The sequence below is a fragment of the Falco naumanni genome, chromosome 3 (genome assembly GCF_017639655.2).
Source record: "Falco naumanni isolate bFalNau1 chromosome 3, bFalNau1.pat, whole genome shotgun sequence".
Taxonomy (NCBI): domain Eukaryota; kingdom Metazoa; phylum Chordata; class Aves; order Falconiformes; family Falconidae; genus Falco; species Falco naumanni.
In genome coordinates this window covers 49083332-49100957 of record NC_054056.1, presented here as the reverse complement: position 1 = coordinate 49100957, position 17626 = coordinate 49083332, and the positions used below count along the sequence as shown (strand labels likewise).

Below are 17626 nucleotides of genomic sequence, written 5' to 3'. Positions count from 1 at the left end.
TGCCTCTTTGTGGAATTATCTACACCATGGTTTGAATCCATACTGCCTACAAGCATGACCTATCCTTCTTTGCTCCTGCGCACCTGATCTGGCATTAGGATAAATCAAACTCCACTTTATTTGCACAAGTGGCCTGTCCAGCAGTTTGTCACCTGCAAATGTATCAGTAACTTATTTTCCTCCAGAAAATTGATTATCACCATTACACCAGGAACAGACCTCCCTAGGATGCCAACAGGAATAGGTGCCTTGTTGATTATGCATAATGTTATTTTTAATCAGAATTTCCTACGCTAAATGATGTTTCACCATTCTCAACTTGATCTGCCATAGATAACCAGTTTGTTTGTCAAAGTCTGTCTCACAGAAAATCATTCTTCACTGCTTGTATCCCGTATCACTCTAAGATTTTCTCCAGTACTTGGCTACCAGGACTGCAGCTACCTGGATCACTGTGGTTGTCATTTTAAAATATTGGCAGTATATTGACACATGCACTCACACTGTCTCTGGAATGCCATCAGTTTTCTAAGCTGCCTTTTTTTTTTTTTTTTTTTTTTTTTTTTTTTAAGCAACTTCCCAGTTTTTGAGAACTTGGTCTTTCTGAAAGAAAGCTGGAGTTCGAGTTACGTGGTACAACAGAGTTAATACCTTGAATATTACTGGCAATTGCTTGACATCCTTCTTTGTTATTGATGCAGCAGCAAATGTCCCTTTGTTATTTTAAGAATCGAATGCATCTCTCTGCTTCTTTCCAAACATGGGTCAAAAAGAGTTATTGCACAGCTTTGTTCGGCGTACAGCTGGGGGCTTGCCCAGGCATGGGGAAAGGGCCCAGCCGCCAGTGGTGCCAGCACGGCGCTCCGGGGAAGCCAGGTCAGCCAAACACACCTGGGAAGTGCTATCTCATGGAGCTGATGCTTACCCTGGAGCACAAACCAGTTCCAAAAGCAGGCCCGGGAAACCAAGATTTACCTTCCTCATTCTGGGGGCACTTGGCAGCAGATCCTTTCTATACATCATTCTGTGCATTATTCTGTCCGTAACAGGAGCCCTGGGGCAACAGTTCATCCACATGCACATTTCTGGTTTGAAGGTGATCACCTTTGGTCAAATGAATCCCAGCTCCTGTGTCTGAACTGCAGAAGTCTGGGATATCATTTAAACTAAGCAAAGCTACACTTCAAATTACAGCATTTAATAATGTGGTACTTGTGACCTTCATCTTTTTGTTACTGCATTCCCTGTCAGTAGAAAAGGGATGCTCTATCTTAACGGTCATACTGTGAAGATAGAGCAATAAATATTTGGTAAGCACTAAGACACTGTAACATTCCAGTTACATAAGAAAAAGCTAAGAAAATAACCTTTTATTTTTCAGGCTAGATATTACTATGGGGAAGTAAATAAGGCCATATATTGAACAATGAGGATTAGGCAAAGTAAGCCTCTCAAAATCCTTCCTGTATACTCAGTGAGGCATGAAAAAGACAGTTTCCACGTATTTTGTAAAAAAAACCCAGGAACATGAGGAAAGAAAATCATGTAATTAAAGACAATAGTGTAATAGATGCACTGAGGCTAAATTTAGATTTAACAAAGAACTTTATTCCTGACACTTTAAAATATTTAATTTGCAATCCTATCAAAAACTTTCATGTTGTACACGTATACGTGTATTTTGCAAACCCTGCTTCTTTCCAATTCTCGGCACTGAGAAATTGCTTCTTTCATAGGTACTATCTTATGTTTATGCATAACAGATGCCCAGGTAGCAGCTCATTTCAAATAAAAGGAAGCCTAAAGGATGATTGCACCAAACTGCTTATTAAAGATTGTGTCAGACACAGCCACCTGCCCAGCTGCCTTTTTTTTTTTTCTTAGAAATTCCCAGAATGTTTTGCTCCCATAAATTGGTAAGGTGCATCCCCTAGGATGAAATCCCTTGAAGTAGCACATATCCTGTATCTGTTATGCAAAAAGGCATTATATTCTTATTTGGTGGTCTAGACGAGACACCCTCTGATCTGTTTATGCCTTGTTGGCTACAATATCAGTTCACAAAGCCTGTAAATCCTGTTCTCTTTGCCCAAAAATCAAATGTCACTTTCATCTTGACACAGTACCCACTCCAGCATTTCAATCACGTGAATCCTTCCGCTATAAAACCAGTTATGCCAGGTATCTTCCTGCTAATGTTCATTTCCAGTTTCTCTCAGTTATTAGCAAGTCTTCTCACAGTGTATGCACAGTTAACATTTTTGTTCTTTATATTTGCTTGTCACAGACCTAATTCATGAATTTCAGGTCCAAGTATCTGTACTGGTATGACTCCCTTGACCATTTTTTCTTCAGCTGCAAGTTAAGTATCTTCAGACCATGGAAACCCAGAAAACTGATTTTTCCCTCACCACCATGAAAGAAATCGCATCTGCTGCAAACCTTCTCCCATTCTGGGAGATGCTCTGATGCTACATGAAATATGTCACGCTGCCCAGCAGGCCAGTGACTCACTTCCTGCATCCTCCATCTTACTTTCTTACTACTTTTGAAGATAGAAGTCACTGAGAAGGTCCTGCCCTGTTTCTGTCTCCAACTCCCTTTGGAAGTCTTGGAAGCCTCTAAAAGTATGTCATCTTACAGCCACGTCATTCCCGTCAGAGCTGACTGGGACTGGTCTAAACAGGCTTTGTCTATTCATATAAATGTCAGTGAGTAATGGATTGGAAAAAAAATATTGAAAACTGTTGATCTAGGCATAGTAATTTTAGTACTGCATATACATACGTAATTGTTTTTCTCTGTAAATGGGGAGTGGAAGAATACTGCAATGCTCCAGTTCAAACACAGCTCTTGCTGTTGCAGTCAACTGCTAGCACCCTGACAGAACCGGGGGAGCTCCGCTATCCCTCTCTTCCCTCCCTCTCAAGGACTTTCACACCTCTCTCAGCTAAGTTTCTAGCACTGTCAAAATTTTATCTTTGTTACGAGTCTATACAGCATTCTCAAACATTGCCAAAAACCTCACAGTTGCAAGCGTATATAGACAGCTGCACGATCCTAACCCTAGAGTTGCTCCAGACATCTTGACTGCTACATCTTTATATCAGGGTACGAGAACAATGCTCAGCTTCAAATTAATCTCCCAACCTAAAGGCTTTAAGAAAGCCAAATGAAATTAAAAGAACATCAGATTTAGAATTACCAACCCAGCACTACCACTGTGTAACTGCCCCCGTTTTCATACACAGGGAATAGGAGCGAAATCCCATCAGTCCTGGTGTTACCAACCAGCATGAATTTCCCCTTCCAGTAAATACTGTAACTTCCTATAACAAAAATTGAACACAGCTTTGAGTCTTTTATTTCAGCAGAGCTAGCAGGACATACTGCTTCCAATTCATTTTGCCCAACAAATATCCAATGATGACTGCTGTTCCTGGGGTTTTGTTCAAGCTGTAACAATCCTCCATCACCATGGTTCAGTCAAGACAGCACATACAGAGGTTCTAGTAGTTCATTTCTTCGAAGGAAGATTCATATACTGTCTCCTGTTGAAGTGAAAATCCAGGAAGTTCTAGCCCATGCTGAAGACCCAGAATGTTTAAATGAAAGGAGAACAGTGGCAGAATAAAAGAAAAGAAACGCAGCAAAATAGTTACAAAGGAATCCAGCACCAGACAGCAATCTGGATTGAAATTATTTATTATTTTTTTTTTATATAAAGGAATACAAAGACTAAGAAATAAGCATTTTTTCAATGACTTTTTTTAATTATTCAAAAAACCCAGCAAGTTCAGTTAGTACTTACAGCCCCAAATTCTCACATTGATGAAAATCCTATCAGGTAATTTATTAAAGACTTCTTGTATATTACTATCCCCATCATGAGGTACATTTAGCACAGGGTATGGAAAACCAGGAAAACATTTTGCAGAGTTAATCTTTTGTGCCTCAACTGTGCCAAATATGCCCCATACCTAGGGACATCCAAGAAGCATCAGGCAAGGGAAATGGAAGGAGCCCGGGAGAACACCGAATCACGCTGATCCAGTATAATGCCTTAAAAAAGGGCAGTAAGCATGGGAGGGGTTGTATTTGCAGCTAGGCAACAGGGAGGGAAAAATCCACTTGGAAGACAGATTTCTTCATCTCTATCCTAGAATTTTATACGGCATACTGTGCGCTGGACCGATACCTTCCTAGGACAATTTGTTCAGTCAATCTCTATATTTAAAAAATGTCCTTTCTTGTTTTGAACAGTGATGGCACAAAATGGAGGAAGGAGCCTTGAGATTTCCCTGTTTGCACTGCCAGCATCCCACTACTTTAAAGTTACCAATAAGCTTGCGTTGCAAGTTTTGGTTTTATGGGTGCTTCACACAGTGAGTGGCAAAGGGGAAAAGAAACATACGACTCTTAAGTATAAAAGGAAGATGAATACTAAGGAAAGGGGGACCTGCTGTTTCTTGATTTGGACCATGTGGAAAGCGTTTCTCTCTCTTTTTCAAAGTAAGCCCTAGGAGGCCATAACCAGATGAAGTACCATTCTAGGACTGAAGTCCTCTGATTTTTGCATTTCTGTGAGGCATCCAGCCCCTTCTCTGCTCAAGAAAAGCCCAAAGTCCACAGCCCGTTCCTCAGCAGGTAACCTGACCTCCTGCCAAAGGAAGCTGGAAGACATGCACTAGGACTCAGATGCTTGATGGAGGCCTTCACCCTCCAAACCTGAACCTAGACATTAATACGATTCCAGTGAGTTAAGAAGAAGAAAAGAAGATCAAGAAGAAAACACAGTAAGTAGATGGACTAAAAGGCCAACATAAGGGGAGCAAGCTGCTGACACTGCTACGTACAGTGTCTGCTTTTGAACTCAACATGTGTTTGCTTAGCAAGTACACAACCCAGGCTAGCAGGTTTGCTGGTTTATGAGAAAACAGCTCAGTTACACGTAACTAGAAGCTCAAAACATCAGCACATCCCTCTAAACAAGTGCAGAGTTGGAAGTCGTATGGAAAACAATATCCAATTTTAAGTTTCACTTACACAATGCCACCTGACAATGAAATCTTGAAGTCCCAAAACTAAGAAAACCTCATGGACCATGGAGGTCAATGACAGTTTTGTCTGTGTTTGTAATAGCTGGCCCCTCATTAACTTACCAATTTAATTCAATCAACAGTCAAGAAGGCCAACCAGAAATGAAAAGAAAATTCTTGCTGTGTTGCTGGAGCTCTTACAGTTCTTTCGTGCAGCCACCCATTTTTGATTTGTGGCTCCAGAAAGTGCTGCTTTCACTGCTGCTGCTAACAGTTGAATAGAAGCATTACTGAGTGCAGGAAAGGGAACTTGAGAGACCGTAAAACAAAGCTGTCTTCTCCCAAGTGCTGCAGGGATCACAGCCTAAGAGATCTGAGAAATTATTACAACAAAAACACTGACCATAAGGAAAAAAAAATAGTTGTAAAGACAGTTCCCACTCTTCTGAATCACAAAATATTTCATTTATTCTAGTATCAATTCTAGTATCAATTTCATCAGTTCAGCCCACAGAGACAAAACTTCAAAGGTGCTCACAAAAACATTCTAACTACATGGGTTTAGAAAGACCTTCAAAGAAGCCACATATGCATCACTTACAGGCAGAAACCCTCCCCCCACCCCCTACCTAATCATATAAATAGGTATGCCAAAATGGCATAAGGTTATGAGGATTCAAACAAAAAGCTGTACATTTTTAATAGAAAACATGAACAAAGGCAAAAATAATGAAATACATCCAAAACTAACTGAAACAGATGCCAAGACTTCTGAGGGGAAAAAGGCTGGCACTTTCATGCTTCTGCATGTAAGCATAACTCCAGCTGACACAGAAAGAAACTTTCCTTATGACCTGAAACCCTTTCAATCGGCATTGTAATAACGGCGGTCAGTGACCAAATACATTGCTACACATGCTATTTGTCTGATTGGGTAAGGCGGATCTCACATACCACGGCAGAAAACATCTTGTACCTGGTGAAGCTTAAACCCTGTATTTTCAATAGGGCTTGTATGTGCTGACATGGCAAACTTATCAGGAAAGGAGTTCCCAGACAAAATGCAAGTGATACCTGAAAGACAATTCTTTTTGTATTAATATCAGCTGCATATCATATCAATTAGATACAAAAGCATTTTTGTTCATATAATTGTTTTTATATGAACTATTTAAATGTTTAAAATTTAATGAAATATACAGTTTCTTAGATTTATTTCTTCTAACTGTAATTTTGAAATTTGTCAAAAGAATTATTGCTAGGTCTGATCTTGCAAGTTTTACGCATGTTGAAAATCATTATAAAGTACATTGTGCACTCTGGAACACAGCCATATAGCTAGATCCATGTGAATCCAAATAGCTTTTCCCAGAGCATCACCTTTGAATATTGTTGCCTTACTTCTTTAAGAAAAATGAGAAAATCCCCATTTTACTCCAAACTCAGACTCAAGCATAATTAGAAACTCGTCAAGTGCCATGAGCATCTTAAATTGTCACAACATTTAACGTATAGCATTGTCAAGCATGTGCAATCCATATGCATCTAGATTGTTATTTGTGCAAAAACATGCAGACCTACTCTGCCTTCACGTGCAAATCCACAACAGTGAGGGTTTTGTGGTAGTCAGTTACGGGAGAATCTGGCTGACATTTACCTTCTTTGTATTTAAGACAAGAATTATTAACTACTATCCGTTAAAAGGTCCAACTGCAGAATGTTTTAATAGAAAAATAAACATTTTAAGTTATTGGCAGATAACATTAGTGCAATTACTTTGACCGCCTTACTTTCATACAGCAGATTAAAATAATATATTGTCACTTGTGAAAAGAACCTAAGACACTTCAGAAGCAGTTATGTAGCTGCCAAACAAAGAGAAGAGGATCAGATTCTGTGGAATGATATAACCACCACACTGCACTTTACGTAGCTCTCAATGCTTAGTGCCTTTTAATGCTCCAGAAAACGAAACCCAAGGCTTGTAAACTAATTGCAGTTCTTTCCATACAAAAATATATCACTTATGTGATTTTCAAAAGGCTGACTAACTGCTGGCTAGAAAGAGCACATTTTCATATTCAGCTATATCCTAGAAGACATCTGGATCAACTTCTTTCTTTGAAGAACCATTTTTGGTAGTCCGAATTGGTACACGGTCGTAACAATGGTGCTGGGTTACCACTGTAAGCATTTGACTCAGCTTGTACGCACTTCTGGGTTTGTAGATGAAACAAGGTACCATCCTGCAAAACACAGAAATAATTTTTGCTTTTCAGTTCTTAAAAATTACAGGCATATCACTGTGTTTTAAAAGTAACAGAAGACATTTGTAACAAATAAATATCACACATACCCTTCTCATGGGGCCATGCAGTGAAGTCAAAATGCCCAACTTGAGGATGTCTGAAATTCTGTCAGAAGACCCTGCTTTTAAACCTACACTAACAGTGCTTCAGAGTGATTGGTGTTTTGACATCTAAGCCTGTAAAGGATGTGCCAACCTCACTCACTTTCATTGCATTTTGTTATTGCACCAGAACATGGGCAGAGAAAACCAAAGCCAAGTACATGCATTACCCAAATTCACCAACGTATTGCACATCTTACAAGTAAAATGTAAATGTTGTTAGTTAAGTGTAGTTATTGAATACATTTTTAGGGAAAAAAATTCCCCTTTCTTCACAGGGTATATTTTTAGCGGAAAAGGCAAAAATATCTAAGTATGCCCTGGTGCCTGCAGATGTGTGTGGAGTTAGCTTGCTTGGCTGGAGGGCAGCACAGCTGCCTCTGAGGTGTAGGGTCTGACAGGCCTCCACAGTCAAATTTCCCAAAGAACACATTTTGAGGCCTCAGGGTCTCCTACTACAGGAGACAGACAGGAGTCTCCAAGAACATTTCATCTCCAGTTCCTGTCCCTCGCTCCAATTTGGGAGTGCTGTCAACTGGGATAGCGACCTGCAAAAAGGCGGCATAGCCAGCTGTGGAGAACTGCCCTGCTCCAGAACCATTCCTCTGGCCCAGGTGACATTCCCACCTGTAACCATTTCCAAAGCCTCCAGCAGCTTCAAAAGAAAAATGCCAACACCCTGTCTCAGAGCATAACCCTGACCCCTTTGCGAGCCTGCTCCTCCTGCTGTGTGGAGCGCTGCGCTAACTGTGCCTCAAGCTGCAGCCCCTGATACCCAGCAGCTTGCCCATGGGCTTGCTCATGGGCTTAGCTCCTGAATTACTTTCTTGTTTCCATTGTGATAATTCAAATTTTTGAGTGAAGTAATCAATATCTGCCTCACTGATTTTTGACTCAGTGCCCGTAAGAACTTAATTCCTGCCAGGCTGCTGGGAAGGCTGTTCAAATCTTTGATTATGATATATCCATAAGGACAGCTTTTCCAGTGTCTGACACTTTTCTGCACAAAGCAAGAGAAATGTGGTACTGACACCTCACCCATCACTTGCCTTGAAAGGTGGGGACCAGTGATTTTGATTTAATACAACAGAAGAAGGGGAACTGGAGCAGAGCAGTATGTTCAAATTACCCACAGGCACAAAGTGATCACAAGAAAGAAAGAAGATTTAAAATAATTCCTAAGGTATCAGATGCTAAAAGCTAATGATTAGGAATGCAGTGGAAATTTATGTATTCCAAACTTGTGCTTTCTTAATTATTTCCTGAAGTGACTGAGGGTCATTCAATATATGTCATCTTAGGGATTCATGCATATAACTTTGAAAAAAATTGTTAAAAGTCAGCATTAAAAATGAAACATCACTTATAAAGTCAGTTTTTAAAATATTTTGTTTTACTTAGTAAATACCACTGTGAGCTTCAGTCTGGACTAGATCTAGTGAACGGACAGTTGTTTTCATATTTTTCTTTAGAATTTACTCTGCCACCTATCACTGATGGTAGTATCTAAGCATGAAATTTGTCAGCCACGGAGCCTGTAGAGTTTAGATGCATTATGCAGACACATTATGTAAATAAACCATTTTGATATATTATATGACCTTTTCCTTTAGCTAAATAATAACACTCCAGAACCTAAACAAGGCCATCATTTTTCATCCGATATTTTTTTCTCTCAGGCATCCAGGAACTCCTTCAGAGATTAAAAACTACTAAACGCAGTCTTCTAAGATCACGTTATGTTTATTAAATATACTCCATATTTCTCAGTATTCCTCTCCTTTGGGAGTAGGCATTAAGGCTGAAGAAGAGAGGTACAGATCTGCCGACTGCCCACAGCCATAAGATGTGTCCCGTTGGGGCAGGAGTAGGGTGGAAGGTATTTTTTGACAGTGCATCAAATTACACAACTGCACATTACACTGCAGAAAAGCTCAGGGAGCACTTCTGCTGCTCACAGGGAGGGTCACGAGAGATGGGTTTTGCAAAGCAGCAGCAGCAGCAGCTGCTCAAAAGCAGGGAAGAGTGTAAAGTAATGGTGGTATGTGAAGTATCAGAGAGATATGGTGGTACAACACTGGGAAATAAAAGAAGTCAATGAAAGGAGAGCAGAAGCAGACCATAGCCATGAGACTGGCTGGGGAAGGCGTATATGAAGGCACCTCAGTTCTCAGGAGAAGACAGTAGGGTGAGATGTGAGAGAGAACCGAGCAGCCCACAGAAAGTGCTAGATGGGGACAGGGCAAAGACAGACCTCTGCCAATCTTCCCAACTCCTTTGAGATTAAGGAGGGCACTTTCCTTCCTCTTGTCTTTCCGTACTTTGACTGGCATACTCTTCACCTGTGCACTGCTGCTACCCTGGTTCTGTGTTCAGATATTAAAAGCCAAGATAACATATTTCTCCCAGAGATCTATTCAATGTAGCCTACATGATGTGCCAGCAGTAAGATAAAAAGAAGAAAAAAAAACAACCTCAACAATTCTCCTTCCATCCACTCCCCAAAATACCAAACCCAAAACCAAGCAGACACACTTACCTCTCTCAAAACAAATTTCTGATTTTCAGGAATACTGTGGACATTTTCTTGACACAAGTACATTGTCAAGTAGTCTGTCCCTGAATCGACTGCTGCACAGACTTCTGGCTGTCGAGTGTTGTAACGTATTTCATTATGGGATGTGTACTCGAAAAACTACAAATCCAAGAGAAGAAACAAAGGACAACAGTCACTTCATATGTACACAGGAAAGTACTTAGAGGACACACTAAGATAATTAAGTTCACATATTGAAGTTGCTGTTGTGGAGAGAAATTCTTCCAGAAGTATTCCAGGAGCCTTAACTTCTGCCGTTTGCTCAGTGTTTTACAGAAAATCAATCTCATCACAGCACTGCTTTACTCTAGTAGCACTTAAAATGTATGAAGTGCTGAATAAATGCCCTGGAAAACAGACATTCCAGCATTAAAGAACTTAAAAAAATCTGACTATAAAATTCTACTTTCACATTCTAGATCACCCTTAAAAAGAGGATGGAAAACAGTTTATAGTCTGACATCATGCCTTCTTAATTCAGTTGTCACAAAACAATGTTAGTTTTAATTAAAGAGTTGCTCTCTGCATAGTTTCAAGTGCAGTTTTGTCAAGGTTCATTTCCAGTTACAAAGTATTCAAGATGCATGGTGATGAACATTTTGTAATATAACATTTTAAGACATTATTTGAGGCAAATCAGCTACAGCTGCCTTTAAACATGAACAGAACTTTAATAAAGACAATTTACTAGCTTTGCTTGTTGTACAGTATTCTACAGAGGTGTTCTGAGCATGCTCTAAAACATCTTGGCTTCTGTAGCAATTATGGTTGAAGACTTCCTTAAAATTTTTATATTTATCATGGACATTTGCCAAATTTTGGACTTCATTAAAGAGCAGCAGAGCCTGAAAATTGTTTGTATTTAGCACACTTGTAAATAATTTAGATTACTATAGTGCATGGATGTGTGTTTAGATCCAATTCAGATTATTCTCAGTAGAGCAGAGGAAGGTTTTTATACACATCAGAAAATTGCTTGTTACCAATAGTATAGCTGCATTAGTGGAAACCAATACAAGGATGAGGGACAGAAGTTTTGTTTCACCCCTGGAGAAAGAGACTGTAAGGTTTTATGAAGGGAGCTGTACCAATTCAGAAGTGTTGTATATACTTGAACTTGCCACAAAACCACCCTTAACGACCATCAAGGCTAATTACCCTTGAAAGATAAACTGGAAGCAGAGTTTTAATGTAAACAGGACCATGTGATTACAAAGTCTGCAGTCACCCATTTCCAGGTTGTAAGAGCCCTGATCTAGACTACACTGATAGCAGTTGATTCATGAAATCTGCCTCTCCTTTTATCACACTCAGGAATTTCTCTGCTGAGGTGGTCACTGCAGCTGTACACAGACCAGTGCTTCCCCCTGCATCAGCCTGTAGCGCTTCATGGCTATATTTTTTTTTTGCCCCACCAGTGATGCAAGTGACTGACACCCCCCCACAATTAACCTGTTTGCCACCATTCATTAGTGGTAAGCCCCAAAGGGAAGTGAGAGTTTTGAGAACGCAACTTCAAGTTTGAAGTCTACCTGCTGACATTAACACCCAGGAGACTCTCCTTTCCCCTTGAAACCTATTGCTGGGGCCTGCTCCTATGACGCAGGCTGTGCTACCTTTATGCCATTTGCTTTATGCCAGAAATGTCTCATCATCATCAGTTGTGATAATATTGCCCATTTATTAAAATATTATTGTTAACTCTTAACAGGCAGCGGCTGTTCCCTGGCCTTCAGGCTTTAGTTCCCAGGTTCAGCACCTGGCTGGCACACGGAACGCCGGCTGCTTTGGGCGCCACAGTGAGCTATAAGGGCACTCGTTTTAAGCCTATGACTCATCAATAAAGAAAAAACTTCACTCCTACTCGTTTGTGTCTGGGTGGACACATTTTTACAGCTGCCACTTTTACAAGACCACACTTAGAGCCTTGGTCATTAATGGATTCATTAGATATAATAACTCGTTTTAGCCATGTATTCAGTATCAGTTAAAGCCTGCAAGCTGCTGATTGTACTAGGTGCATCAAGGGTAGATGGAACAGCTACCTAGATCAGAGTGCTCCTTACTGCTGTCATCTTTCCCAAATGGCCTCTCAAGGACTTGCACCAGATTTTGGAGAAGAGCAAACAAAATGGTTGACTTCTGGATAACATTAAGGATTGGGGTTATAGTATTAGCAACCAAGCATTCCTGCCTCCTTGCCCAATGAACATTGCACAGTTCTTTACCCTATACTGCTTCAAATGGAATAAATACCACAGACTTTGGGCTTTTTCAAGCTCCAGTAATACACAAGATAAATCTTTTCCACCTCAAAAGGTGAAGTGTTTTTTAGGGCTCTTTCCTTGCCCAGTGGGTTCTGTGGGCAAAAAGGAAGCATTTTCAAACTGATCCACGCACTCTCATCCCTCTCTGTGACTGACCATTGTTATTCTGCACACAGAAGGAAGTCTGCACTTGACAGGCAGAAGCAGCAGAGAGGTTACCTGGTCTGATACCCCTTTCGCAGAAAACCCAGGAGCTTTGCTAAGCTCTTTGTTTGCCTCTCCATATTTTATTCAAATTATCAGATGCAAATGGGAATACTGGGGGGGTACTGTCAAAGCCGGCTGTTGAGTGGTTTCCCGTCCTCTTACCACATCGGGTCGGCTCCCTGCCACCATGCGCTTGGTGTGCGTGCCAGCCACACCAAGAAGGGCAAGGGGCTGTATTTGTACTGAATTTTAAAGCCTTTCATTCTTGTCTGCTGGGGCAGGCACTTCCACAAAACATCAGCAGCCTGTGGCGCAAGCACCAAGTAGCCAGTGCTTTGATTTTCTGCCTCTCTTCCATACACACTGAGCTCCTTCTTTCACCACAGCTGTATCCTCACTTCTTGTTATAATGAACACACTAATTTTAAACAACCCACAGATACCTTTCTTACTGGTTACACAAAAGCAACTCAAAAGGACTAAAGCGAACCCTCTTACTTAGGTCATGGATTCAAGGAAAAAATAGCAACAAATTACCAGGGACCTTAGTTTCACGAGACCGGTTTTACTTACTCAGACATAAATGGAAGCAGGTGCTGGACTTTATAAATAATCAAGAGCACAGAACTCTCCTCTTGGCACAGTGCACACAGATATTCAGAGGTCACTTTAAGTGGAGAATTGCTTCCAGTGAAAAGAGCTTTTGCAGTTGTCCCCTTCATAAACAGCCACCTGCCACTAGCATATCATGCCGAAGGATAGGTGCACTGGAGTGTGAGGCACATATGGCTGACCAAGTTAATCTTCATTAATGTTAAATCCTTTTTTTTTTTTTTTTTTTTAAGAATAACTTTATTCACCACAGTACAGCTCAGTAAACTTCATTCCTTTATACCATGAGACAGTGTGAATGTCCAGCAGGGAGTACTATGTGAGGAAGAAAATGTTCAGTGGTAGAAAAAACTGCAACTAGAGGAAGGGATGAGAAGGAGAAGATTTGAGGATTAAAAATGAGAGCTAGCCAGGAAAGAAGAAAAGCATGTGAAAGGGAGCAAAATGTGACCTAGTGTGGGTAAGAACTGGTGGGAGGAATAAGCGAGGGAAGAGACAGAGCAAGGCATTAGAGAAAGACTGGGAGCCAGCCAGCATAGAAAATAAAGTGTTAAACAGCATGGAGGGAGGAAACTGGACCCGCCTGTGACATGTGGTGCAGGGCAGGGGACTGGAGCAAAGCTTTGTAATGAGGGTTTGCTGCTAAAGCTGTATATAGGTAATGAGCGGAGTGATGAGAGCCCACTGGAGGAGAGCTGGCAGAAGAATTTGGGATTAGGATGGCAGATTCTCTTCCAAGGGCAAAACAGCAGTTAAGGGCTGCCTGTTGTCAGCAAATATGTGTGAAACTGTGGTGAAGTGCCTTGCTCTCCTTAGCACTGATACAGCTAGAGGATGACCAACCTCGTCACCACCAGTTCCATCAGCTGGCAGCAGTGGATGCACATGTGGGAGATTTGACTGTTTCGGTCCTGCCACTGTCATCTGCCGACTGAGCTAAGGAATGCACACCACCAGGAGCAGCCTGTTACCTTTTAAGAGCTACTGTCAACAGGGCAGGGGGGCGGGAATGAAATTGAGAGAAATGTCCTGCTGGTAGGTTTCATGGCTATTTGTGAGCCACAAAAAGGAGGTGCAAGTTCAGCAATCCTGACTTCCATTTCCCATCTCACTTGTGCTTCTACATCTTGTCTTATTTTAGCCTCCCTCTGTTCCCCCACCCACAGTTCTCCCTGCTGTTCACTTCTCTTGCAACTAGTACCTGTCATTCCTACTGATGCCCACTTGCCAGCTGCTCTCTCCACTCCCACATTCAGTCCCCCTGTCCCTTTCCACTAAAGAGGTGTCCAGCGATACTGCGCGTCACAATCCCTACCTGCAGCTCCTAACTAACCCTTCCTCTGTCACACATGCCCTGCTGCCCTACCTCTGTCCAAGAATGCTGCCCCCTGTCACCTCGGCTCCCTCTCCTTGGCTCCTGTCAGCCCTCCCATGCCTTTTTGCCCATCTCACTAATGTTTTGCCCATTTCCAGTGCTCGGCCTTCCCTCCTCAGGCTCTGCAACTCTCTTGTGTCATCTCGTATTTTCTCCGACCCGTTTATCCCGCAGCCAGGTGGTTTCTCCGTTCTCCTTCCTCCCGCTGCCCCAGATGCCAGCAGAGGGAGCACGAACCGCGCAGCTCCGAGCGCCGCTGCCCCCAGCCCGCTGCCCGCTGCCGCCGGGACCCACCGTCAGCAGAGGCACAAGGGCATGAATATCCAGTGATGCGGTATCTTTGCAGTCAATACAGTTAGTCTCTTAGTGCTAGCTAAACAAAGGATAATGCCATCTCATGACAATTCATCTCTGAGTTGTATTTCTCTTTTGCTTTCAGCTTTTCTCCTATCTCTTTTATTTTTTTCTTGCTGGAAGGGATAAAATTTAAATAAACATTTTGCTCAGAGAAATACAAAAAGATTCAACCCCTCTCCTCACTGTAATCTGTCATACAAGGGAAAAAAATATCTATAAATACCTTTTTTGTGTAAGCATGTAATCCTATGCATGAAATACTTCTTAATCTACAAATGCAATCAACTCTTCTTCATAAGGAAGTGGCTTAACTAGGTTATCTGATTATTAACTTATCTTCAATGTAAGTGTATAGAAGTATGCTTAACTTGGGTGTGGAGCTGAACTGAGGGAGTCAAATGGGTTGCTGTGGTGTGGCTTAATATGCTTGACATACATCTGTCAGCACTGAGATCCTTTGGCTTTCATGATCCAAGATTCTCCTCCTGCCCCAACCCTTCCCCCCACCCCCCACTCCCCGCCCCAGCATCATGGCCTCTGGGACAGAAACACCAGGAAAGTTAAGACATAAACTAGCCAGAAACTAATAAATACTACTAAACAATAGTTCTAATAGTTAAGGCAATAAACTTGCTATCAGAAACAAATCCACTTCTTTTTAAGATACGAAGCACAGTGCTCAGGTGGTTGTTTTCCTTTTTTCATTTAAAATGCAATTCATATTATAAGCTTTCTCCTCAATACAGACTTGTTTTTTACTCCCTGAGTTTTTATACCTTTTTAAAGCAGGGTTCAGAAAGATAATGCTTATCTGCCACATCTCTGATTCTCTTCCAAACCTGTTTTTCCTTTCCTGTCTGAATGTTTGGATTAATTTAAAAAATCCCAAACAAACAGTCAAGCCACCCAAACTGTCACAGGGCTATGGACTTACTTTCAACGAGACCCTACCTATTCCTCCACCCCTCCCCACTAGGAGCATGCCATATAGTCTAATCTGGGTTAGAAAACAAAAATCAAGCTAGATAGGTAAGTATATGTTACATGCTACCCATCAGGCACTAAGCCTCAGTTCTAGGTGGCCACTCAAAACCATGTGAAACAGCCACCGTAGTTTGCCACACAGTGTCCCACAACACTTTTACCACAGCATTATGCAGAGAGCTTTACGGGTATCATACCTAACCCCTGCTGCACACAGTTTTGATCAGTATGGAGAGGAGACACCAGCAAGCATTTTCAGCTTCAGAAGTTAAATCAAGACAGCAAGAATCAAAGTGTTAGAATGGATCCCTGCTTTCCAGGGTTCTGGAGCCCACGCCCAGGAGGCATTTCTGTACAGTGGAGTACAGGAGAAACTGTACTCCAAAATGCCATCTAAAACCTCTTGTGCAGTTAGACAAGCACCAAAAAGAAGAGGTATCATGACAGACACATGAAGAACTAGGTGAGGTTTGCAATTCTATTAAGGGCTTTGAAGACATGGACAAAAAGCTCAAAGATGTGCTGGTCTGCCCAAACTAGACTATAAGCACTATAGCTGCTAATGAGCTCTGTGGAAAGGTGTACTTAGGGTATGCATGAGTTCCCTGGTCTGGGTAGACACATCATCAGAACGAAGGAAGTCTGACCTTAAGATACATCAAAATTAAAAGCATTCAGTGCAGGATTCAAAATTAGACCTAAGGTCACCTCACTGTGGCAACATATTCTCTCAGCCCTACTGCAATGCTTTTACTGTACTTTTTTAGATTACAACCATCGTGTTAGTCAAAATGAAAATAAAACATGAATCTTACCTGATTTTGTCCCATGCCATGACATGGGTACAGTATGATCCTGTGTCCAGTTACTTGATGTTCATTTGTAGGGTTATAATCAAAACAAAAGTTTGCCATTCCTCTATTCTTCAGCTAATCAAAACAAAAGAATGTTTAAAGTATTAAACTAAAGTAAGGAAGATATTCTGTAGTCACTTTACACCCATGCTGCTGGGCTGTGAGGTTTGTATCTCAGAGCTTGTACATACTAACCAAAATGGAATAGGTCAAATGGAACCCATGGCAACATCTCTGACTAACGGGAAATAAAACTGTTGGGATCGTCTTGACTTTGGGTGTTGAAGCAGCCAGACACGATGACTTCCCCCAGGAATGACACCATGTTCTAGTGTATTTTCCACATGAAGCAGGCAGGAACTATGAAAAGCTGTGCTGAAACTCAACAAGCCAGTAACTCATGCAGAACAGCTCCCACCCCCCCAGGATCTACTTGTTCAATTTTCTTATGAAAAGACTCAGTTTGTCAGATGGGAGACGTTAGAAAGATTTGTTCTCAAAAGGACTCCAGTACTCTCTTGAGGTTGAACAAGCAGACAGATTTTAAGACCAGATATCATGAAAGTGGGTAAGATGTAACTTTGGAAAGAGACATTGAAGTGTGATATAAAACGTTCTTTACTATTGTTCCTGATCTCTGACACAACAAGTGTGTAACTTTTAGATTAAATTTGAAAATATTGTGACCTGATTTTAAAAACATCAGGCTAATTAGCAAGGATTTGTCCTTAACAGAAGGCAAAAGTAACTGAAAATAGGTTAAACAATGCTATAATAATTACTGACTCCTAGTATTAGCCATTTAACAAAATTAAAAATTACAGAGTGAAACAGGTTCTGTAAACACAGATTTGAGCTGAATGACCGTGTTAATGAGTATAATTGTATCACAGACAAAAAGAGTAAGCAGAGTAAATCTCAGAAG

The 17626-nt window shown here is 41.2% G+C and overlaps 1 protein-coding gene across 1 annotated transcript in view; it reads right to left on the bottom strand.

Moving 5' to 3' along the window:
* Positions 1-5482: 5482 nt before the first annotated feature.
* GALNT12 (polypeptide N-acetylgalactosaminyltransferase 12) overlaps positions 5483-17626 on the bottom strand; it is a 49874-nt gene continuing 37730 nt past the window's right edge. Inside the window, exons 8-10 of the mRNA XM_040588201.1 lie at positions 16663-16776; positions 9989-10144; positions 5483-7285 (exon numbers count right to left, since the gene is read on the bottom strand). Coding sequence (XP_040444135.1) covers positions 7148-7285; positions 9989-10144; positions 16663-16776 — 408 coding nt within the window. The 3' untranslated portion in view covers positions 5483-7147. The remainder of the gene's footprint in view (positions 7286-9988; positions 10145-16662; positions 16777-17626) is intronic.